We start from the raw sequence: 24,247 nt of genomic DNA, 5'->3' as shown, positions 1-24,247 counted from the left end.
GCCCTCCTCTGGGAACCCTCCTCCCCCACGGCCTGAGCCAAGGCACCAGCTGGCCAGGCCCTTGGAGAACTGCTGGTCCTCCCTGGTTCAACACGGGGAAACTGAAGCCAGAGGGGCAGTGAACTCCCGTGGGGCACAGAGAGTCAGGCAGAGCCAGGGTGTGAACTGGGGTCTCCTGAGCTGGCCGGAGCACTGCCCTTCCCGGCTCAGTGGCATTTTCTGGAACACACTCAGGGCACCCCTCGCTGGCCAGCAGCCCCAGAGGACATGGTGCTGGGCTCCCGCACAGTGGGATCGCTCGGCAGCTGGTTGCGGGTGTGACCAGGCCACTGGCCTCCCTGGCTGCACAGAGTACTGCCCACTGTCCAGGAGAGGGCTCTGGGGCTCAGGAGCAGCTGGGCTGTGGGAAGTCCTGAGGGTGGAGTCTCTTTCCATGGGGTTCGAGTGTTGGCAGGGGGGCTTCACGAGCTTCTCCCCTCCCCACTCTGCCCTTACTCTGGTCTTCCCGATGTGCATCTCCATCTTTCCATCCCTGCCTTCTCTGGGGCTGTTTCTGCTCAAACACAGGGTCACCTGCGGGCTCAGAATTGGCAATCCTGACGCAGGCTGGTGCATGGAGCGCTTGCCTGGCCCCTGGGCATGCACGTGAGTGCACACAGGCCCTCAGGGGTGCCTGGGAGCCTGGAGCAACCCTGGCCTACAGTGGCCCCTGCCTTTGGGCTGGCCGTGTCTTCCTGAACCTGTGCCCTGGGGCAGGGGCCACCTAAATGGTTTTCTTTGGAGATGAGAGGTGAAGGAACTTTGGCTGCAGCATGGCTGAGGAGAGGGGCCACCTCCTGCTCCCCCAAGCCAATGGAGAAAGCAGGAATGGAAGGTGCACTGCAGGGAAGCCGGGGCCTGGGCTCTGTCCGGACTCAGCTACCTCCCACCCCTACCACTGTGAGATGCTGGGTGGTGCCCTGCCTGCTCGGGGCCTCTGTCCAGCCTGCAGGGCAAGAAAGCCCCTCCAGCTGAAGGAGATGAGATGGAGACACTGCGGACTCTGGAGTGGGCAGCGTGCAGGTCAGGGCAGCACCTGGTGCAGGTGGCCTCGGGCTCTCGGTCAGCTCACACAGACTGAAGATGGGACCCTCAGGCTGGGCTCTGCAGGAGGCGTTAGGGGCTCAGCAGGCCCTGAGGCTGGGCTTGGTGTCACTGAAGCCCAAGAGGGCAGGGGAAGTGGCTGCCTTTGTGTGCAGAGCCAGGGCCCGGGGAGCAGGTGTGCAGTGTTTCCATTGCACATCAAGGAAACTGAGGCACAGGGGAAGGGGGATCAGCTCTGCCCACTACAGGCCTAGTTGAGAACCTAGGGCTGCCGGCCAAGGCCTGGGCTCGCCCTGTCTCAGGGTGTGGCGTCCTCCGGCCTCTGTCCTGGCAATGCCTGTGAACCCAAGGACAGATCCAGCCAGGGCTCACGGCCAGATCCAGCATTAGACTGTGGGGACTGGGGCAGCCTCTCAGACCTGGAAGGCAAGGACCAGTCCCAGAAAGCGGGGCTGAGGAGACACAGCTCTGGGCCCACAGGGTGGGGACCCTCTGCCCTCTGCCCTCCACCCCCCGGCCAAGGCAGGAGCTGGGTCTGGTCCTCCCAGTTGTGCCGGCCCATGGGCAGGGGCTCTGGCGGGCTCACAGCTGGCTCTGCGTCCCTGGATGCGTTTGTTCCTTCCAGTCGCCTTCTTCAAACGAGAAAATTAAACTCCCAGGGACCTGGCTCCCCTGCCACCATGGTGCCTCCTCGCCTGCCGCCCGCCGCCTGCCGCCTGCCACCTGCCACCTGCTGGGCCAAATGCTCTCAAAGACAGAATTCTGCTTAAATGCCCAGAAAAGAGATTTAGGAGATCAGAATCTTAAGCAAATTAACATGTGCAGCGGGCGGCTTTTAATCACCGCCTTTAATCGCAGGCCGCGGTGACGGAAATCATCTCCTGGCTGAGTGGCGGGCGGGGCTGGCCCTGAGGATGGATTATTCATTAGAACCTGAACCTGGGTTTCACTGGCCTCTGGAAGGGGGCTCAGGGGCCTCTGTCCACTCCAAGGAGGCGTGGCTGGGTCGAGACCTGCAGCCCTCACACCTCTCTCCCTCCTTCCCACCCTCGGGCGTGTCTGTGGCTTTCGCCTTCTGTCTCCTCTCCCCACCTCAGTTTCTCCCTTCTGAGACTTGGGGCTGCTGGCCCTCTCCTGAGTGGACTATCCCAGGGGACATGCAGAGCCCAGGTGTGGGGGATGCTGGGACACCAGTTGCTCCTGGGCCACTGGCTGCCTCTGGCACACACGCACTGCAGTGTCATTGCCTGGACAACCCACATTGTGGCCTGGCCTCCCCTCAGCCCTGCCACTCAGCTCAGCACTGGGACCCACTGAGACCTGGGGCCCAGAGGGAGGGGGCCGCCCCTCCCTTCTTGCAGCTGTGCCCAGCCAGGTGGACACAGGCCCTGGGACCCTGGCTGTGCCGAATGGGTCATGAGAGACTATTCATTCACGAGGGCAGGTCCCAAGAGCTCAGAGCAGGGGCTGGTCCAGCCGAGGGCCCTAGGCCACCCTAAGTGGTGGTGAAGGCAGGAGGCAGCTCCTTTAAGGGTGCCAGGCAGCTGCGCCCAGGGGCCTTCCCTGGCAGGACCCAGGTGGTGACTGCAGCTGCTGGTGGCTCCCCTCCCCCTCCACACCTGGGGCTCCACATGGCAGGAGGTGGTCACACCTTGAGGTGGCAGCGGCTCAGAGAGCCCAGAGGCGGCCCCACATCCTCCTGCTCGGGCCTGCGTGCCTGCCTGCCCTGCCCACATCCGGGGCTCAGCGTCCACACAAGCCTCCCAGGCCGCGCTCTGGGATGGGGGCTCAAGGCCCTTTGGGGCAGAGGTGGTACCTTTCAGAACACCCCTCATGGGTGGATGTCTCTTTTGTCTGGAAAATGTTACGTCCCTCAGATGCTGGGAGCAGTGCGTGCAGCGGGAGGCAGAATGCTGGCTCGGCGAGGGAGAGGACCCCGGTGCGGGCAGCTCAGCACTGGACAGACAGGGCGGGGAGGCGAGGGGCTGGGAGAGCACAGGAAGGGGTGTAGCAGCACGCAGGGCTGCAGCCGTCACCGTCACCATCACCAGGAGCTACTGCTGGGACTCAGCCTCCCCCAACGCTGGACGCCCCCCAGGGCAGCCAGTGAAATGTCACCTCAATGACCCTTGGCAGTGCTCAGCCCTTCCCAGAGGCCCTCCTGGGGTGAGTGGCTCTTCTTGGCTGCAGCCTGCGGGGCCTGGGGTGTAATGACCAGAGGGTCCCTGTGGTGGAGGGGCAGCCAGCCAGGGAGCATTTGGCTCTGGTCCTGGGGGTGCAGCCACCCCTCAGTAGGAGGAGCCCCGCCGGGAGGGAGGACCGGATGGACGGTGGGTGGTCGCTCAAGCTGCTATGGGAAGAGCCAGCAGCCAACCCGCCTCCCCTTCTGGCCTCTCAGCGGAGCCAGCTCAGCTCCCACCAGAGACCCCGGCCCAGGTGCCCTCCCTCCCCACTCCAGCAGAGGCTGCTGGGCCCGGGCTGGGCAGCCAAGGGTTAAGTGGGCGGGGCTCCCACGGGAGGGGCGGTCCCAGTGGCGGCCCCGTCCCGCCCTCCCCTCGCCTTCCTCACAGGCACGGCAGCGTGTGGGGCTGCTATCGGCATGGGCTCTGCGTGCGGGGTGCCCCTGCTCGGGCTGGGGCTCAGGGGACGCCGGGGGCCAGCACAGGGCCCGGTGTCCCTCAGGCCGTGCCGGTAACTGGGATTGGCACCTGCTGGCCATGGAAGAGCCTGGGCCCCCAGGTGGGCTCAGCCAGGACCAAGGTAAGGGGGCAGGTGGGGTCCCAGAAGGGGGCTGTGATGGTCCCCGTGGGGAGCCCAGGACCGGACCTGTTCACTGGTGACCCACCCAGGACCGGACCTGTTCACTGGTGACCCACTGACCCCTCGTGAGCAGTGCAGAGCTCCTCCCAGCAGGGTCTCCGGGAGCACGGCCCAGTGACCCCATTACCTGCACATCCCTCAGACTCGGCCCCAGAGGAGGGATGCTGCCCCCACCCCTTGGCGCCCCCACCCTGCCTCATCTGCCCCTGTGCTGACACCTGGAAGCGAGAGGGCCTGCTCCCTGCAAGGGGTCCAACACAGCCCAGGTGGGCGGTGGGGGAGGCGCCCTCAGCCATGCCAACACGGGTCCTGACCTCCAGCTTGATCCCAGCGGATGCACACTGCTCGGGTGGGGGGGCAGGTCTGGGGGTGCCAGGGGCTGGTAGGCTCTGGCTTTTGGCTCTGGGGGCTCTCCCGGCCCAACCCCACCCCGGCCCCTGATCCAGGTTGGCAGAGGTGGCCCTGAGCTGCAGTCAGCACCATGGACAGGGGCAGCTGCTGCTTTCTCTGGGTGCCTGCAGTTGCTGTGCGTCCTCAGGGTTCCCTGGAGTTACACTCTGGTCTGGCCCATCCCGCTCCACTCCGGGTTGGAGATTTCTTGCTGTGGTCTGTCACGCTTTCCTGACCTGGGAGCCGGGCATTGCCCTGCGCAGACAGAGCAGAGCAGCAGGGGTGGCAGGAGCCCCGGGGCTGTTCACAGCGGGAGCTTCCGAAGGGCATCCTGGGCAGGCCCCTTCAGCACTGGCTGGGGCAGGGTCTCCAGCTCCCCAAACACAGCGCTAGCTCTGGGCCAGGGGCGGGGAGAGGAAAACGTGAAGGGGGACAGTGGCCACGGCTGCAGAAGAAGTGGCTCAGGCCAGACACCAGGAGGAACTTCCTGGGTTTCCAGGGACAGTAGGAGCTTGCCTCCTGGTGTTTTGGAACCTGCTTGTTCTGCCCTCTGATTGGCATGGACACGTGGGGTGGGACATGGCATTGCTGCTGGGCAGACTGGGGACAGGTTGCTAGTTTTTGTCTCTGATAAACCGTGTGATCTCATACAAGGGACTGAGCCTCTCTGAGCCTCCACGGGTGAAAGGGATAGCACGGGGTGCTTTCACAGGGTGGCTGTGAGCATTCAGAGCAAACGTGTCTGCAGAGTGGTCATGCAGTGCCTGGCCTGTGCAGCTGCTCCAGGGTGCCTGTCCCCTCCTCTGTCCCACCCCCAGTGGAGGTGCCCTCTCTGAATGGAGGATAGAGTGGCAGGTGTAACCAGGGCTGCTGGGCAGACAGTTTGTAGGATGGGCTGTATATTCAGGTCACTCCAGGTGCACCCACTCGCTGACCGCAGCCCCCATCCCAGGGCTCTCCTGGGCACATTGTCCCTGGTTCCTGCCTGTCTGGCCTGCAGAGAGCTCCCTGGAGTCACCGCCCTGCGCTGGCCACTGGGCTCAGGATGCCTGCCTGCTGTGGACAGGGGCTGGCTGCTGCCAGGTGGCCCCAAAGCCCCAGGTTCCAGGAGACCCAGCACACTTGGGGTCTGCAGCTGGCCGGGGAAGGGCCTAGTCTTAGGAGGGGGCAGTGGTGGGAGTGGCTCTGAGCCCACCCTCCGTGCCTGTGTCCTCTGGGCAGAGGGAGGGGAGCCAGCAGAACGGTCCTTACAGACTCCACGTGCCGCCAAGGACGGAGCAGATGGGCCAGTGTCCTGGGTCCAGCCCTCCATCTGCACAGCTAATGAGCTGATGACGATGGCGTCCCAGTTCCTGGCACCTTCTCCTGGAGAAGCCATGGGCCAGCCCTGCCCAGGCAGTGCCCTTTGCTGGGGCAGGTGTGTGTGGGGTGCCTGGGGCCCTCTCGGGGACCCAGGCCCAGTGGTTCCACCTTCATTGAGGGTGGGCTGGGGGAGGAGTTGGGGAAGGGGATGAGTAATCCAACGTGCCTGTTTCTTCCCGGGATTTTGCTCCCAGCACTGCGTACGTGGGCTCCCGCCGGCTGGACGGACTTCCTGTGTGGGAAAGGCGAGTGGGCGCGGGCCTCCCGCGTGGGGGCAGGGTGGAGTTGGTGGACACCATCCCCAGGACAGGACGTTTCCTCTGGCTCCTGAGAAGTCACTCACCGCGGTGGCCCCAGGCATGGGGGCCTCCATCCTAGCTGGGTGAAGACCCCAAGAGGGGGCCTTGTGGTTGACGGTCACTGGAGACAAAAGTGAGCCACTCTGGTGGGACTGTGGAACCCCCTCCAGCTCTGCCCCAGAGAGCAGCACCTGGGTGAGGGCCACAGGGGGCTCTTTCAGCAGGCAGGTCCCAGGCACCATGATGCAGCCCTGACTTGGGGACGGTGGCCACACTGTCCTGGGAGTAGGTCCCTTCCACCGCTCAGACCTGGCGACCCAGGAACACACCTCTGAGGGACTTGAGTGGTCTTGATTTCACATTGATCAGGCCCCTGGCTGCTCCGACTTTCAGGCCCCTGTTGTGGAGCTGACCAAGGGCTGGGTTTCGGGCGGCCCAGTTCTCAGGGGCAGCCCTGTGCCCTTCCTGGGTCAGCTGGTGTGTGGGTGGGGGCCGACCCAGGGAGCACCTCACTGGCTCCCAAAAGGCAGGAGTGGGAGACAGGGCAGCCAGCCCAGCCCCAGGGCCAGCTTGAGCAGGGAGGTCCAGACAGGGACGGAACGACTATACAAGATGCCAGAAACTTCAGGCAGGGAAGCTCGGAGGGCCAGCTCCATCTCCAGGACACCCTCTCTGTCTAAGACTCTCTGGCAGAGCATTCATGGGGCTGCTCGAGGAAGCTGCTCCCTGGCCTGGCAGTGACCTGGGGTGCTCTGGCCGGGAAGAGCAGCCCCGTGCCGGGATGGATGTGGCGGGCTCAGCCTCCCGTTTCCTCGCCCCTCCAGGGCTCCGTGCCTGCTCTGCCTGGCAGCGGCCCAGCTGCCACCCTCCCTCCCGCGCCTGGCTCTGGGCTGGGGGCAGGGCTGGCTCCGCCCACTTGGCCCGAGGACCCTCCCCTTGGAGCTGCAGCCCCCTCCCCTCACTCGGCAGGAGCTCCCTCTCTCCCAGCTGGCAGGCCAGGCTCCATCTGGTGACTTTTCAGGAAAGGCTCCCCCACCATGGCTGCCACAAGCCTGGCTCCCTCTGCAGCTCCTCTGGGGTGTCCTGGACAGTGGCTGGGGGCAAGGCCGTGCACCCGCCTTCAGAGAGCCCCAGGCCAGGTGGGTGCAATGCCCCTGCTGGCCATGCCCTGCTCAGTGAGGGCAGAGAGGCAGCCAGGGCCTCAGAGAGGCCGGTGGCTTGTGGCAGGGACAGGAGCCTCCAGGGACACCCAATGGGGGACACTTGCGTTGGGGGGAAAGCTATGAAATGGGCTATTAATAGGGTCCCCTTCCTGACGGGGCTGTCAAGTGCGATTAATACCGCTGCTGTGAGCTGGGCTGCCACCAGCTGCGGACGGCTGGGGACGGCGAGGGGGCAGGAAGGGGAGCCCACTCTGGGAGGGACCCTCACTGAGATGGGGACCTGGCCCTGGCTGTCCTGAAGAGGCCAGAGAAAGGCCAGATGTTGGGGCCCCCTTGGCCATAGCGGGCCAGCTGGAGAGCGTGGAGGCCTGGGCTGGGCAGGCGCCCACCTGCACAAGAAGGGGCTGCACTGGGGGAAGGTACGGGGCACGGGTCACCTGGCCTCAGAGGCCATCCTGTCCACTTGCCACTTCCGGCTGCTTGGAGGGTCCGGTGGCCTCAAGTTCCTGACGAGGGGCGCCTTTCTGTGCAACTGGGACTGCTTTGGACACCTGTGACCATCACAAGTCCTCCTGCCCATCCCTGCACCCTGGGTGGCCGGAAGACAGAGGAAAGGTGTCTGTTGGCCCTCCCTCTGGGCCCTGTGGGAGCCGGATCCTTCAGCAGCAGCATGACCACCAGGGAGCATGAGCCTGGCTGCTGTCCTCCCCCTGCTCTGCGGCCGGTGGAAGGTGGAGGGCACGTCAGGCGGCGCGGCCGATGGAGTACGGCTGGCCATCGAGAATCTGTCCCCACCCTCCAGGGCACTGGCCATTCCAGCTCCCCCAGGGCTCTGTGCACACGGACCAGGAGCCACCCAAGGGGGCAGAACAAAGTCAGGCCCCAGGGCCCCCTCTGGCCTGCTCCCCTGCCGAGCTGGGTACTGCCATGGGGTCAGGCCCTTCCCTCCACAACACCCCCACCTCCTGCAGACAGCTGGAGTGGCTGCCACAGGGAGGGCGCTGCTAGAGGAGAGGGCAGAGCGTCTGTCCCTGCGGTGCCCTCCGGGTGTGTCTAGGGTGGCCCCAGCCCCTAGGGCCCCGGGCACTTGCCCTTGGTTCCCCTGCCCTTGCTGGGACCCCTCAGGCCCAGCCTGGGTCTGGGATCCCTGGGCTCCTAGCACGACCACGCTGGGGTCCTGCCTGCGGGGAGGGCTCGAGGCACCGACTCACACTCCTGATAAAATAAAAATAGTTGGGGAGGAGGCTCCCAGACGTGCGGGGGGACAAGTCGCTTCTCTCAGACGTTTAAATAATCTCCGCCATATGTGTGTGGGCCCGGCCCTCCCTCCCGTGCGGCACCAGTCCAGGGGCCCGGCTGATCTCCAGTGGGCACTGTGGCTGGGGCAAGGTGGCCACTTCCTCCTCCCTCCCGTCCACCCAAGCACAGCCTCAGCCCCTCCTGCATGCTGGGCTGGCCCTTGGGGGCAGCACAGGGAGGGGGATGCTGGGGCTGCGAAGGGCAGGGGGGCGCGGAAGAGACAGGGCCAGGAAGGGCTGCAGGAGCATCCGGCCCTCATGCCTCACTGCTGCTGAGGTCCTTTACTCTCCTAGCCCTGGGATGCGGCTGCCTCAGGGACTCTTGGTGGCCCTGGAGAGTGGGTAGGCTGGCCTGGGGGCCATCAGGACAGCAGGTGACGGTCAGGCCAATGCCAGCCGGGCCCAGGCACAGCCCTGTGGGGGCTTCGGAGGGAGACACGGGTGGGCCCAGGGAGGTCCTTTGAAAAGTCCTGCTGAAAGGCAGCAAGCGTCGGGAGAGGAGGAGGCTTAGAGGCAGCCAGGGCCACCTCTGGACAGGCCTGGAAGAGGCGGGGCCCCTGCCCGTCCCATACACGCTTGTGAAGGGAAGAGGTTGGTGGAGGGGCGTGTGTAGTCCCCATGCCCCTGTCGTGGGAGGGGCTGCGGTACCCGAAGCTGCCCCGGGTGTGTGTGTACACGCTGGGAGGCCTGTGGGTGTGATTTGTGGGTTTTGTTGGAAGAGTCAATTATTTTCCAGCCTTCCTCAGGGGAGAGGCGGAGATGCTGAGCCACTGCCGGCCCCTTGTTGATGACAGCCGCGAGGCCCATGCTGCCTGCTGTGTTAGGACAAGATCGATCTCCGCCATAAAAACAAAATTAAGCCAACACCGCCCTGGCTTCTGACAGCACGCGCTCTTCCTCTAATCAGCTGCCACCCGCCCGGTTCCAGCCTTGGGAAGAAAGGAAGGGGCTGCAGGAGCAAACTTCTCACAGTGGGGAAACTGAGGCACTGAGACAGGGAGGACAACCCAAGGTCGGGGGCAGGCCCAGGATCCCTGCTTCCCAGCAGCCACCAGGGCCAGGCAGTCAGGGTGGGCCGGTGCAGCCCAGGTGCGGGGGCCGAGCCCAGGGGATCACGGGTGCCTTCCTCTGCGTGTCACCGTGGGGCCCGCAGAGCCCTCCCATGCACTCTCCCCGACTGGGGTGCGGTCCCGTCTACCCGTCCGTCCGTCCGTCTGCCCTTCTGCCCGTCTGGGTGCATCTGTGTGGGAGGCTTCTCCAGGCCCAGGGCTGAAGCTGGCCAGACCCTTGAGAGCTGGACCCTGGACACCCGTGTGGATACCGGCTCCCGTCACCTCCTCAGAGCAGGCCTGGTGGCCTTAGCCGCCTCTGTCCTGCCCATCCCTCCCTGTCCACCTGTGTCTAACCAGCGCCTGCTATGTGTTGGATCATGGCCTCACAGGGACAGAGCAGGGAGGAGCACTTCGAGGTCCCTGCCCCAGGGATGTCCCAGGGTCAGGCAGTGCTCTGAGGACTAGGGAGCCCCACTGTGCTGTGCAGGGACCTGGGGGAGCAGCAGGTGAGCCAGGGCCCTCCTCTCCCCGATGGAGCCTGTATCTGCCCGACCAGGACTGCCGGCCCCTCCCAGTCTGGCCTCCGGTGTGGGCCCACAGCCAGGTGCGTTGCTACAATCCCACCTGAGCTCCCACATCAGGTGTCCTGGCTCAGGCTCACGAGAGGGGCTGAGGCGGCCTGGGGATGGGTGTGGACCATGGCTGGGGGCTGGGCCCCTGTGTGGAACCGCAGAGCAGAGCGTGGCTTCTTCAGCCTCCCTGTGGACTTTCGGGATGGCGGGGCCCTGGCTCAGGGCAGGCAGGGTGAGCATGAGGGCCGGTCAGTGCAGGCCGTGGGGCTGGGCTCGCCTGCCGGCATGGGGGTGGGGCAACCCCCTCCGTGACCTTGTGTGGGGGCTGGGCTGGGCCCTGGGCCGGCTCACAGGCAGCACGTGGGGAGGGGTTCTTAAGTTCCTGGGCCTGGGCCCCTGCCACGTCTCTTGGCCTGGGGCACCCCCGGCTTCGCTCTGCAGCTGCGGTTCTGTGTGTGCCTGAGTTTTGGAGGGGAGTGGGCGGTCCCTTTGGTCCTCAGAGCAAGCAGGGCAGCCCCCGGCAGAGGCCTGTGTCAGGAAGGATTACCCAGGCCTCCACCCGCCTGGACAGTTGAGGATTCCGGCTCTGCTGCTGAGGAGGTCAGGGGGCCTGGGGTGCAGGAGCCTGGGCCCCACGTTGTGGGGCTGGGGCCAGGCACTCTACGTGTGGCCCCTCTCAGAACCCCTGCCCAGGCAGATGGCGGCCTCCAAGCCCTAACCTTAGCTGATGGGGGATCAGCTAGTGCCTGAGAGCTCAAGGGAGGGAGGGAGGGGGCAGAGGCCCAGCCTTGGGGAGCTTCGAGGAGGGATGGGTGAGAGACGGGAGCACCCCCAGCTGGGGCCAGGCCCAGGGTGAGGGAAGAGCAGGTGTGTCCCAGGTCAGGAGGCCTCTGAGGTGCAGGAAGGAGAACTGGACCCCCTGGGTCAGAGTGGAAGCCCGCAGCAGCCTGCTGTGAGGTGAGCAGGGGCCCTGGGCCAGGGCTATGGCCGTCTGGTCTGTCTCCAGGCCCTCAGGCCACCTCCTGGCCCCTGTGCTGCCCCGTTCACGGTGGCCTTCGCCGAGGCCCTGTCTTCCTGAGGACGCCCAGGACTCCAGCCCCTCTCCTCTCCCTGCAGCTCATGGCTCCCTAATCTAATTCCACGGCAGAGCCCAGAAACGCCTGCTGACCTGCTTCCGCCAAGAGCAGCAGAGCCTGTGACGGGGCCCCTGGTGGGGGCCTGGGTTGGCTCTGTGCTGATTGCATCTGATCTGGCTGGGTGTGGCCCTGGTCGTCAGTGGTCAGCTGGAGATGCGTGGCCATCTCCTCAGGGACTGCCACCTCCCACGCCTGACCTTGGCCCCGGGGCTCTGCCAGGATGCCCAGCCCTGGCACCTCCCTGTCCTGGGCTCTGCAGGCCAAACTCTTCCCCTGGTACGGGGGGAGGCGAGCAGCTGCCCGGGACCTTCCAGTCCTTGTTGCTGGAGCCAGTAGAGCCTGGGCAGTGGGTGGGAAGAAGGGCGGGGTTCCCCCCAGCGTGGTCACGAAGCATGGGCATGGCCAGGACACAGGTGGCTGGTGTTCAGCCGGGGTCTGCCCACCTCCCATTCCCACAGCTGCCCCTGGTGTCCTGGCCTGGACTTGGGGATGGGAGAGCCTGTGCTGTCCTGCAGTGCAGGGCCAGTACACAGGGTGGGCTGTGTGGTCCTGGTGGCAGTGGGACCTGGAGTCCTTACCTCAGTGGGAGCTGAGACGGTGGGGTGGGTCCTCCTTGGGCGTGGCCCCTCTCCAGGTCAGACGGCTGTCATCCCTGCAGGGCAGAATGTGGGGACAAACGTGCCCTGGGCATGGGGCCACCTCCTCTGCCACAGCTCGGTGACCGTGGAGAAAGGTCAGGCTGGGGCTGCAGCTGCATGAGGGAGACATGGAGACCCCAATCCAGGCTCAGGGACCCACATCCCCAACCCGGGCTCGGGGACCCACATCCTGGGCCTGGGCTGGGAGTTGTCGCTGTAAGGGCTCCGGCTCAGCTCCCCTCTCCAGCCACAGGGGCTGGGCGCTGCGGGGATGAGGTGAGCTTCTGCCCCTACTCTGGGCCACCTGCCTCTGGACTTTGGGGATCCACTCAGAGGTCCCCATAAGTAGGGATGCGGGGTGAGGGCAGGGACCACTCCAGGCCCAGCCTCGGCATCTGTGGTGGGCGCATGGCGGGGAGGCCCACCCCACACAGGGTCCTCTGAGGACAGTATCCTGCAGGCCTTCCAGTTGCGTTCTCTGGGTCCCAGGAGGGCCTCCCACCGTTGGTCCTGCTCTTGTCCCGCAGCCCTGACCTGGGTCTGGTGGCCTGGGGCCTTGGGAAACACTGTTGCCTCCCCAGTGCCCTCCGGTCCCCAGCTGGGAGTTCCCTCGGCCTAAATCCTCCGCCAGCTGGGCTGGAGCTGGGATTAGCACAGGGATTGGGTCCAGGGCTGGGCGGGGCTGAGGTCCTTTGCTCCCCCAGCCTGGGGAGGTGGCTGTGTCAGGGACTCCTTGGTGGCCCTGGAGGGTGGATAGGCTGGGCTGGGGGCCATCAGGACAGCAGGTGACGGTCAGGCCAATGCCAGCCGGGCCCGGGCACAGCCCTGTGGGGGCTTCGGGGGCCCTGAGGAGGAGGAGGAAGAGGCAGAGGAGAGAAGGCCCCACGGAGGTCCTGCTGCCAGCACTGCCGCTGCCTGACCTCTGCTGCCTGAAGGCCGGTGGGGCCTCTGGGGCCTCTGGGGCCTCCGTGAAGCAGGCCCGGCTGTTGTCAGGCCATGTCTGGCCCCTGGCCCTCCCCCGACAGCCGGACCAAGGGAACGGTGGCCTGGCTGGCAGAGGTACTCCTCTGGGTTGGAGGGAGTGTGGTGCTGTCTTCAGAGTGGCAGCTCGGCCCCCTGGGTAAGAAGGGGCAGGGGAGTGGCCCGGGCTGAGTGCTGGCCCTGTCCAGGTGCCTGGAGGGTGGGGGCTGCTCCTGGAGATGGGGGAAGCCTGGGCCTCCATCCCATCCTGCACTCGCCTCCCCTGTCCCCCCGGGTGCTCTAGGGATCATGTGGGTCCAGCAGCGTTGGCCGGCCCTGCCCCTCAGCTGCTCAGAGGAGCGCTCAGCACACCTCGGTCTCCCAGGCACCTGCAGGGCCTGGGGGCTGAACCCAAGGGGGTGACGGGGGATCTCAGGTGGCTCCAATGCTCTCATTGAAGGGGTCCCTTGTCCTCTGGGGGTCAGTGGTGCTTGCAGCCCAGGCGGCTGGGCTGGCATCTTGGTGCTGGACATAGGGGCCCTTGCCGTTAGGAGACTCTGCAGAGAAGACTGGCTGGGCATGGCTGGGAGGGTGGAGTGTGTGTCTTGTGGTAGCCTGTGGAGGGCCCTGCTCTGGGCTGGCCTGCTGGCTCTCTGCTCCAGCGGCAGACAGGGTCCTGTCCAGGCTGCCCTGTTGCAGGCCTCTGCCTGCCCCCTGCCCCTGTGTCCTGCCTCACCCCTCTCCTAAATCCCTGCAGCCATACCTGCGTCTTTACCTCCCGTGTGCCCTGGAGAGCCCAGCCCCCTATGCCATGCCTTCCATCCCTTCAATTCCCCTCTGCTCGTGATCACGTAGTAGCTTTCCCAAGAAGGCCTGGCCAGTACTGCCCTTGGTCTTCCACAACGCCCCCGCTAGGGTCCCTCAGCGTGCAGACCTGGGGTAGGGATTAACGTCTCTGTGCTTTAGCAGATGGTACCTCTGGGACCCGGGCTTTCTGTGAGCAGGTGTGCAGGAACCGAGCGGGTGGGACCCGTCTGTTCCTGGGCTGGGACTGCTGACTCTGGCCTGGACTCCCTGGAGCCTGCAGCCCCCTCACCTAGGACAAGCTACAGCAGGAGGCTGAATGGAGAGAGGAGGGGAGAGAAGGAGCAAGGCAGGCGGCCTGGGGGAGGGGAGGGGAGGGGTTGTGAAGCTTGGATCCAGCACCACAGCCTCCCAAGTCCATACTGCTGTGCAGGGCCTGGGACGCGGACATTCGTGGCACCATTCATGGCCCTTGCTGCACATGAGGGGTGGGAGCTTTCCTGGAGATGCCCCAGGCAGAGGCACAGGTACTCGGGAATGTGACTCAGGAATGCGACCGCTGGCAGGAGCCGCCTATGGCCAGGGGTCAGGGCAGGGGCATGGGGTTGCTGCCTGCTAGGCCCACCCCGCCCCTGGCAAGGGGCCTCCACTGCACTATGGCCCCAGACAGCCAGCCCAGCCACCTCATCTGTCTTGCCTCGCGCCCGGCCTTCCCACTGCTGAGTTCAGTGCTGGCTCCGTCTAAGTGGTGGTTGTCAGGGCCCCAGGCCCAGCGCCGGTTCCCAGGGCTGCTAGGACTGGTCCAGGAGGTGGTGGGAGTGGCAGGTGGCCGAGCAGGGTGGGGAGCAGGGCCCTCAGTTCCCAGGACCATCTGGGGAGGAGTGGCAGGGCCCAGCTGAGCTGTGTGACCCAGGCCAGCCGGCACCTGGGGTGGAGGTGGCCCTGGGCTCTGGCCTTTGCCCTGTCACTGGCAGGGCGGTGTTGGCGGGGCTGGGCGAGGTGAGGAGTGGCCGTGCCTCCACTGACAGCCATGTCTGTCCCGTGAGGAGTGGCTGTGCCTCCGCTGACGGCCGTGTCTCTCCCTTGAGGAGTGGCTGTGCCTCCGCCGACAGCCATGTCTCTCCCTTGAGGAGTGGCTGTGCCTCCGCTGACGGCTGTGTCTCTCCCTTGAGGAGTGGCTGTGCCTCCGCCGACAGCCGTGTCTCTCCCTTGAGGAGTGGCTGTGCCTCCGCTGACGGCCGTGTCTCTCCCGCGAGGAGTGGCTGTGCCTCCGCTGACAGCCGTGTCTCTCCCGTGTCCAGTGGAGCGGTGCATGGGTGCCATGCAAGAGGGGATGCAGATGGTGAAGCTGCGTGGTGGCTCCAAGGGCCTGGTCCGCTTCTACTACCTGGACGAGCACCGCTCCTGCATCCGCTGGAGGCCCTCACGCAAGAACGAGAAGGCCAAGAGTGAGTGGGAGCCCTGGGGTGGGGACAAGTCAGCATCCCTGGGGGGACACGAGGGTAGGGACCCTCCCAGGGCAGCCACTGATGGCTGAGGAGCAGCGAGACCCTAGGCCTGGACACCTCTGGACTCAGTGGCCTTGGGGATCCTCAGTGACCTCGGGCTGTGGGGTGGGAGGGATCCAGGCCCCCTGCCCGCCTGGCAGAGCTCTCTGGGACTCAGTGAGGACTGAGTAGCACTGTGCCCAGCCCTGTGCTGAGTGCTGGGCTGGAAGGAGGAGCACAGCATAGTCCATCTAGCTGGGGAGGTCACAGCTCCCCATAAACAGAAACAACCCCCACAGAGGTATGCTGATGGATGGGCATGGGTGCAAACAGTGGCTCAGGCAGCCACTGGGCAGGGCCGCTGGAGGGAGCAGGGGCCACCCGAGATGGAGGCTCTGTGCAGGGGGTGGGCGGGCAGGGTTGAGGCACACAGGGAACGGGTAGGGTCCCACAGTTTGGGGAGAGACATGTCAGTCCTCAAGGTCTGGGATCAGGGCGTGGCCAGGGTCTCCGCTGGCTTTGCTGACGGTCAGGACCCAGGCATGCCAGGCAAGGCCTCAGCCCAGCAGTTGCCAAGCGTGTAGCCACTTTGGTCCCCTGGAGAGAGTCGCGCTGCAGAGCCCCCAGGGGGACCTGAGGTCACGAAAGCCTCGATGCACCTGAGTGTGGAGCTGGAGGTCCCTGGAGCCGCTGTCCCCACCTGCGGCGCTGGAGCCCTGGAGGTGGCCAGGGGCTTCCTTGGAACGTGGAGACGTGCTGGTTAAACGTGGAGCCCTGGGCCAGCCGGGCACTGGGGACTGCAGGTGGAGGGAGGTGAATGCTCTCCCTCGTGGGGGCGTGTCTTTTCCACAGGAAAGGGAAAGGGGGAGGGACACGGGTCAGCAGTGGGGGGCTGTGCAGTCTCGCAGATCTTCACCCTTGGTTCTTGAACTCTGGACCCTGAGCCCTGCCAAGGGTCCCGCATAGGTGGGCAAGGAGCTCCCGGCTGCTTGGTCTCCGCTGTGTTGGGGCTGCCAGCAGGGGACGCTGGGCCCCCGGAAGCCTAACCCATGCTCCCTCCCCGCCCCGCAGTCTCCATCGACTCCATCCAGGAGGTGAGTGAGGGGCGGCAGTCGGAGGTCTTCCAGCGCTACCCTGACGGCAGCTTCGACCCCAACTGCTGCTTCAGCATCTACCACGGCAGCCACCGCGAGTCGCTGGACCTGGTCTCCACCAGCAGCGAGGTGGCACGCACCTGGGTCACTGGCCTGCGCTACCTCATGGCCGGCATCAGCGACGAGGACAGCCTGGCTCGCCGCCAGCGCACCAGGGACCAATATCCTTGGGCACCTATCGGGCAGGGCAGACCCGGGGACCGGCCCCTTGGCTGCTCACCCTGGGGGGGCCCTGCCCTTTGCCGGGCCACACGCTGGGGAAGTGGCTGGTAGGCTGGGGTCCCCTATTCCTTCCTCCCTAGGCCAGAGGGTGGGGGTGTCAGGGCTGGGCCCGTGGATCCCGTTGGCCCTTAACTCGGCACCAAAGTGGCTGAAGCAGACATTTGACGAGGCCGACAAGAATGGGGACGGCAGCCTGAGCATCGGCGAGGTCCTGCAGCTGCTGCACAAGCTCAACGTGAACCTGCCCCGGCAGAGGGTGAAGCAGATGTTCAGGGTGAGCTGTGGGGAGCCCTACCTGGGCTTCAGAGCCAGGGCTGCACGGGGGCTGTGCTTGTGTGGCTGGGAGCCTGCCAGCCCTGACTGAGCTGGAGGGGACCCTGGCAGTGCCCTCAAGCTGCACAGGGTAGCTGGCTGCTGAGGATGGGGCCGCCTGCCCAGCCACCCCACAGCCTATGGCAGGCAGGCAGGTGGGTGCCCGGGTGACGCCTCTTTGCAGCTAGGCCGGGGGCTGCTCTGCCAGCTCTGGGGAAAGTGGTCAGGGCACCTGGCACAGGCCCTGCCAGGTGAGTGGACTGAGCATTCAGGGCAGGTGCTCAAATGAAGCTGCACCCCCTTCCCAGGCCCCAGCCCCGCAGCCTCGAGGGGGGCACACCGGCCCTGGCAGGGCCCAGTTTGATGCGCAGCAGCTCTTGTTACTCTTCCCATGCCGCCCTTGCCCAACCACCCTGATGTTAGGAGTTATGAAAATGCAGCCTTCAGCTGAGCTGCGGCCTTTATTGTCTGTAATTAGTTTCTGTTTCCGGAAAGCCTGCTGGGCTGGGGGAGAGAAACTCTGCCCGTCAGCAGGTCCTGGTTCCGGATGGTGCTGGCTGAGCCAGCAAACCAGGCCCTGGGGCCTTGCTGCTTTGCTGCAGCTTGGAAAGCGGGTTCTGTGGGCGCAAGTGCCAGGCCCTAGGGTCTCTGACACGCACATACGTGCACACACACACATACGCGTGCACACACACACACGCACACACACGCTCACAGCCTGACAGCTCCGCCGTGTCCAGCCCCTGCCAGCTCCTGCCAGCTCCTGCCAGCTCCTGCCAGCTGCTGCCAGCTGCTGCCTGTTCTCACTGTAGATGGCTGGTCATGCCTGGCTGGAGCAAGGGAGCCTGGCCTGCTCACAGCACAGGGTGTGTGCGTGAGTTAGGGGCTGGGTGCTCACAGACACTCTGGGGACTGCCCGGGGCTCGTGAAGGCCCCAGTGGGGACACAGTCTGCCTGGGCTGTGGGGGCTGGCAGGTGGCTGAGTCTGCACGTCTGCGCCCCTTCTCCCTGCCTGCTTGGGGCCATCCCCAGCCACATTTCGGGCTCAGGGGCAGCTCTGGGGCCAGCAGGTCCCTCCACAGAGTTGAGGCTGTGCCAGGGCCCAGGCAGCAGGCTGGCTTAGGGTACAGGCTCCAGAGTGGCCTCTGTGTGGGAGGAGACAGATGCCCCTCACTGAATCCAGCACGAGGGTGCGTGGCTTCTGGGGCCTGAAGGTCCAACCAGACCTCCCTAAGGGAAACCCAGGCAGGCGGAGGCAGGGACAGTCTGCAGGGCTGGCTCTGGAGAGGAATGGCAGGGTAGCTGTTGCTGTCAAGTCACCGGCCTGGCACTCCAGCCCTGTGCAGTGGAGGCCCAGTGGCCCTGGTCTTTGGTAGTCAAGACAGCTGGAGACGGCCCCAGTTTCAGAGTGCTGGGCCTCCCCTCCCATCTGTACTGCATCCTCTCTGGGCCCTGCAGAGCCGAGGGAAGGAGCCTGCAGCCAGGCTGGAGGGGCTCTGAGAAGTGGCATCAGCTTCGCTGTAGAGAAATCCGGAGACGGCTCCCATTGCCTGGCACGGCCTAATCAGAGAGACCTGCATGGTGGATAAACACTTGGTTTGAGGCTAATTTCATCAAACTTAAGATAAGGCTGGAAGTGGGCTGGACCCAGTGAGGCCTAATTGCCAAAGAGTGTGCTGGGTGGGCACCGAGGCAGGCTCAGCCAAGGTGCACGTTCAACAGCAGTGGCTTCCCTTTGTGGAAAGAAAAGATGCCGCGTGACTGTGTCAGGGGCGTTCTAGGGTTGGGCTCAGGCCCCCTGAGGGCCTCACTGTCCGAGCATTTTTGTTCCTGCTCAGTGGTGAGTGGCTCAACCTGGCACACAGCCACTCTGTGGAGGGGACCGCATCTCTGCCCAGCTCAGCCACAGGCCCTGGGAGGGCCTCGGGCCCGGGCTTTGTCCCATGGCCCCTGGGAGGGCCATCAGCCCAGGCTCTGTCCCACGGGGGCCCTTTGAGCTGCAGTGTCTCCCCTCATGGCTGTCCTGGGTGCAGTGAGTGGGCACCCCCAGACTTGGGGCTACCCTCACACCTCGCACCAGGCACCCCGGGGCTTCATCTGGTGTGTGCTGGGCCCCAGTGCATGTGGCTTTAGCTGGGCCCTTCATGCCACGCTGGCCTCATCCCTGCCTTGGTGTGGGCACACAGCCTGTCCCTGGGGTCCTGACCCACCTTCATGCCAAGCCGTGGGTGTAGGGCGTGTGGCAGCCAGGGTTCTGCCCTGGGGACAGGGACAAAGGGGCTGATGGGGCCACCTGACTGGTGACTCCCCTGGTTCAGAGGGGATCCTAGGGGAGCTGGCACCACCACCCCTGGCCACCCCAGATCGTGGCCACGGGAGGAGGCAAGGCTGGTCCCCAGTGGGCAGGCTGGTAGCTGCTGCTGTCCATGGTGCTGAGCCGGCCCTGGTTCCTGCTCAGCTGAGGCACATCTGCAGGCCGAGGTGGGGCCCTGGGTCCTCCCATGTGGACCAGGACATTAAGCTGTCCTGAGAGCCATGGCCAGCGTGCAGGTGGCCCTTTGCAGCCTGCTTCCTCGACCCCACTCTGGGCTCCTCGCAGGCCCCCTTGGAGCCCCTGGGTGGGCTGCTGAGAGCATGCCGTCCTTAGCCTGTGTGGGCTCTGGGAAGAGGACCCGGTGGGGCTTGTCTGGAAGCCCAAATCACGAAGCCTCTAGACTACTGCTGTGGTGGATGCACCACCTCCTCGACTTTTGGAGGTATTTCCTGCTTCTCAGGGCACCCAGTCTGGGGCTTCCGTGGAGGCCTGAGGACTCAGCCAGTGTAGGTGGACACCTGCTGGCTGGGTGTCGGTGTGGCCAGGCCTGGGGTGAGCAGGCACAGGGCGGAACCCTGCCTTCAAGGCATATCTGATCAGCCCGTCCCATCTCTGGCCACATCCTCAGTGGGGGGCCAGGGCCGAAGTGACAGCAGGCGGCTCACTGGGAGCGTAGGACCCCTCAAGATGCTGAGCAGCTGGGCAGGTGTGAAATGAGCTGTCAGGGCTGCCCCTGCCTGAAATGTTGAACTCTGGAACCCCTTGAAGAGCAGGGCTAGGCACTGTGTCCCTTTGGGCCTGGTGTTCCTCGTGAGTGGGGGCTAAGCTGGGGTGTCACACTGGGGCCATGTCACCTCCAAGCAGGTCATGCTCTCACCCTGCCCTACCCAGCCCTGAGCTCCCATACCCTTGTGAGGCAAAGTCCTCAATCCTTAGGGCTCAAGAATTTCAAGCATCCCCTTCCACGGGGACTTTATTGCTGCCATGGGATTCCCATGGCCCCTGCAGCACCTTGGGTTTCTGCTGGGCTGCCCAGCCTCCAGCCCAGGGTGTGTTGTTGACCCCCATGTGGGTGGCGTTGGCTCCTCTGCGGGGGGTGCTGGCTCCCGTGCGGGGGGCGCTGGCTCCCATGTGGGGGGCGTTGGCTGCTGTGTGGGGGCGTCGGCTCCCGTGTGGGTGGTGTTGGCTCCCGTGTGGGTGGTGTTAACCTGTGTGGGTGTTGGCTCCCATGTGGGGGGCGTTGGCTGCTGTGTGGGGGGTGTTGGCTCCCGTGTGGGTGGTGTTGGCTTCCGTGTGGGTGGTGTTAACCTGTGTGGGTGTTGGCTCCCATGTGGATGGCGCTGACTCCCGTGTGGGGGGCGCTGGCTCCCATGTGGGGGGCGTTGGCTCCCGTGTGGGGGGTGTTGACTCCCTTGTGGGTGGTGTTGACTGCTGTGTGGAGGGGTGTTGACTCCTGTGTCGGGGGTGTTGACTGCTGTGTGGAGGGGTGTTGACTCCCGTGTGGAGGGGTGTTGACTCCCATGTGGGGGGTGTTGGCTCCCGTGTGGGGGGTGTTGACCCGTGTAGGGGGTGTTGACCTGTGTAGGGGGTGTTGACCTGTGTGGGTGGTGTTGACTCCCATGTGGGGTGGTGTTGGCTTCCGTGTGGGTGGTGTTAACTGCTGTGTGGGGTGAGTATATGGAGTTGGCTGTGGGCTGAAGGTGAAAAGCATATGGCTTCAGGCAGGTGAGTCAGTTCTGCATTTTCCTGGGGCAGTCCTCTTGGTGGGTCGGCCCGTGCCCTGGGGAGTGATTGGAGGCTGTGACAAGGGCAGTGGAGTAGAGGAGGGTGGGCTTGTGTGTTGGTCTTGACTGGGGATCGGGGTGGTCCTGAAGGACCCCTGTGCATGCAGCCCTGGTCAAGGTGCCAATGGGGACCCAAGGCCTTGCATTGCAGGAAGCGGACACGGATGACCACCAAGGGACGCTGGGTTTTGAAGAGTTCTGTGCCTTCTACAAGATGATATCCACCCGCCGGGACCTCTACCTGCTCATGCTGACCTACAGCAACCACAAGGACCACCTGGATGCCGCCAGCCTGCAGCGCTTCCTGCAGGTGGAGCAGAAGGTGCGCTGCCTGGGCAGGTGTTGGGAGGCCAGACATCAGGCCTCACCTTCTGTTCTGAGCTTTGAGCTTCAGTCAGGGGACAGTGGTGATGGGGGAGCTGCCTGAGGCTATCCCAGGCCAGGGATGGGCTACCTGGGCTCATGCCCCTGCTCTGAGATGGAGAGATTAGGGTGGGGCAGGTCACAGCCTGGCATTTGAGAGCCCCCCAAGTTGGCTTTAGTTTTGATATTACAGGGTGCGCCCTATGGGGCAGCCAAGCAGGTAGGGAAAGTTTGTGGTTTCTCCTCCAGGGGCCTCTGAATGGCTAGGTCCTGGCTGTGGACACCCTGCGCCTCCCACAGCTTGACCATGCCTCCTGCCTTGGTGTTGAGCATCTTGTGGACTAGGGTTCTGTGGCCCAGCCTTTGAGACCTGCCCCTGTGTTCCAGCCACACGGGTCTGGCTGACTCGCTCCCCTAGGGCGCCAGGCCCGCCACAATATCCACTCACCTGTTTGTCCAGCAGACGCTCAGATGCCTCCTGGAGTCCAGAGGGGCATGCTCAGCCCTTTATCTAGACCCCAAGAAGTCCTGGCCATCCTTAGAGACCAATGCCAAGGCCAGGTGCTCTCTGGACGCTGCCCCACTGACCAGGGACCTCATGTCCAGAGGTTCAGGGCTCCGGCCATCTTGTATCAGGCCTGGGCAGGGACGGGGTACTGCATGCCCTGGTGGCAGGAGTTGCAGGTCCAGCCAGGCAGTGGAGGGGAAGGCCAGAGCCCCAGTGGGGACAGGGATCCGTGGGAGGGGCTCAGACTGTGTGTGGCCACCCTCCAGCCTCGTAGGAGTGCAGGTGAGGACCCTGGACCCTCCTCAGGGAGGAGAGCAGGGACAGGGCAAGCCTTAGGGGACCAAGATGCCTTGGCCTGGGGGTGCTGCTCAGGGACCTCCACTCTACTGGCCACCTGCGCTGCGTCAGTCTCTCGGTGATGGTCTGAGGGGGAGGATGGGAGTGGCGGGAGGAGCCTTGGGAATCCCAGGTAGGGTCTGGGTGGGTTTTACCCAGGATTTCCCAGCAGTACCCCACCCCCAAGCTTACCACAAACCCAGAGCTGGCCTTTGGGGCTGTCCCTGGGCCTGAGCTCCCGGGATGCCCCCACCTGGCCGGCGCAGCTTGCCAGGCTCCATCCCGTGGCAGCCGCTTCTCCAGTCCTGCAGGCATGACGCCCGGGAGGCATGGCCCAGGCAGGGGAAGCTAGCACCAGTTGGCTGGACCCCACTGTCTCGGATGCCCTGTGCCCTGGCCACCAGGGGCGGCACCAGCATGTGTCTGTGGGTGACCTGGCTGCAGACAGTAGGTCCTCTGTCCCAGTAAAGGCAGAGGTGGGAACGGGGCCTGGATGGGGGATTGACAGGCAGAAGTGACCCTTCCCTCCCTGACCTTTGCTCCAAGCCTTCTGGAACCCTCCCTGCACTCAGGAGCCAGACAGTCCTCCAGCCGGCAACTGGTGCCCTTTGCCTGGCCTCCTGGTTGCTGGGCCTCCCCAGGGGCCCACAGCTGGCTCTGGGCTCCCCCACCCGTTACCTCACCATGTTCCCAGGGACCTCCAGGAAGCCGTGTCAGTGGGCTGGGCAGCTTCTGGCGCAGCTGCACCATAGCGCCCTGGAGGTCCCTCGGCCTGTGATGCCTGGGGCGGCCTGGGCTGGGCCGGACTGTGGTGCTCAGATCTCTTGGGAGGGCTAGTGTGTGGGGGCTTGGGCAGACAGTGGGAAGGGCTGGATAAGGGGGGTGCCTGTGCCTGCCTGGCTCTGCCAAGGGGGCATGAAGATTCTTGCTCTCCTGCACCCACCTACACATGGCCTTTGCTCCGTGCCAGGCCCACTGGGCCACAGCTCTCGCACTGGTGTGGGGTGGTCCAGCTGATGAGGTCAGAGGCCCCTCCCATGCCGTCAGAGTTCACAGTCAGAGCAAGCCATCCAAAAGCCACGTGATCCACGGTAGTCCCAAGTCATGTGACACAGGCTGGCTGGCCAGTGCCCCCGGGCGCCATGGTCATCCCTGGTGTAATCAGAGACAGGCAGGGGGACAGTGGTGATGGGGGAGCTGCCTGAGGCTATCCCAGGCCAGGGATGGGCTACCTGGGCTCATGCCCCTGCTCTGGCCTAGATGACGGGTGTGACCCTCGAGAGCTGCCAGGACATCATCGAGCAGTTTGAGCCATGCCCAGAAAACAAGAGTAAGGGGCTGCTGGGCATTGATGGTGAGTGGGGCGCTGCCCTCAGCCCAGCTGTCCTGGGATGCTGGAGGGGCAATGAGGGCCCAACCTGTGGGCCGGGACAGGTGCTCTGTGTTCTGTGTGGCATGGGGGCAGGTGGTCATGAGATGAGGCTGGTGGTGGGCTGACATGGCCCCTATGCCACGCCGTCCTACAGGCTTCACCAACTACACCAGGAGCCCTGCTGGTGACATCTTCAACCCTGAGCACCACCACGTGCACCAGGACATGACGCAGCCACTGAGTCACTACTTCATCACCTCGTCCCACAACACCTACCTCGTGGGTGACCAGCTCATGTCCCAGTCACGGGCGGACATGTACGCTTGGGTCCTGCAGGCTGGCTGCCGCTGCGTGGAGGGTGAGCCCTGGACCTTGGGTGGCAGTCGTGGGCTGGTATCTGCTGTGGGAGACGGGCTGCACCTGAGGAGCCCCCTGGGGGGATCTCTGGGCAGGGGTTGGGAAGGCCTCTTCTGTGTCCTTCACTGAGCAATGGGACAGGCCCTCTTTTGGTCGAAGCTCAGCCTGCCTGGGCTCACTGTGGCTAGGCCCCTGGGGCTGACTAAGGCCTGCCCGCCTGCAGTGGACTGCTGGGATGGGCCCGACGGGGAGCCCATCGTGCACCATGGCTACACTCTGACCTCCAAGATCCTCTTCAAAGACGTCATTGAAACCATCAACAAATATGCCTTCATCAAGAACGAGTGAGTGGCTGGGCCTCGGGGGCTGGCCCCAGAGGTGGGCAGCGTAGGGTCTCCAGGCTCTAGCTCTTCCTGCCACACCCACATGTCCTTTCTTTGGGAGCAGTAACTGTGGCGACC

At 64.9% G+C, this 24,247-nt stretch overlaps 1 protein-coding gene across 7 annotated transcripts in view; it reads left to right on the top strand.

Annotated features, from left to right (window-relative positions):
• Positions 1–24,247, top strand: part of PLCH2 (phospholipase C eta 2) — a 76,198-nt gene that overhangs the window by 34,445 nt on the left and 17,506 nt on the right. For 2 of the 7 annotated variants that reach the window (XM_054557328.2, XM_054557324.2), the window contains exons 1-8: positions 3,677–3,843; positions 14,879–15,025; positions 16,136–16,379; positions 16,585–16,714; positions 21,002–21,172; positions 23,318–23,411; positions 23,584–23,787; positions 24,010–24,130. In XM_054557328.2, coding sequence (XP_054413303.1) covers positions 3,801–3,843; positions 14,879–15,025; positions 16,136–16,379; positions 16,585–16,714; positions 21,002–21,172; positions 23,318–23,411; positions 23,584–23,787; positions 24,010–24,130 — 1,154 coding nt within the window. In that variant the 5' untranslated portion in view covers positions 3,677–3,800. Of the gene's footprint in view, positions 1–3,676; positions 3,844–14,878; positions 15,026–16,135; positions 16,380–16,584; positions 16,715–21,001; positions 21,173–23,317; positions 23,412–23,583; positions 23,788–24,009; positions 24,131–24,247 lie in introns of those variants that run through there. The other 5 variants (XM_063715732.1, XM_054557336.2, XR_010137029.1 and 2 more) reach the window with 4 other exon arrangements.

The sequence above is a fragment of the Pongo abelii genome, chromosome 1 (genome assembly GCF_028885655.2).
Source record: "Pongo abelii isolate AG06213 chromosome 1, NHGRI_mPonAbe1-v2.0_pri, whole genome shotgun sequence".
Taxonomy (NCBI): domain Eukaryota; kingdom Metazoa; phylum Chordata; class Mammalia; order Primates; family Hominidae; genus Pongo; species Pongo abelii.
Note: the sequence above shows the minus strand (reverse complement) of the source record. Positions and strands in the feature narration are given on the sequence as shown.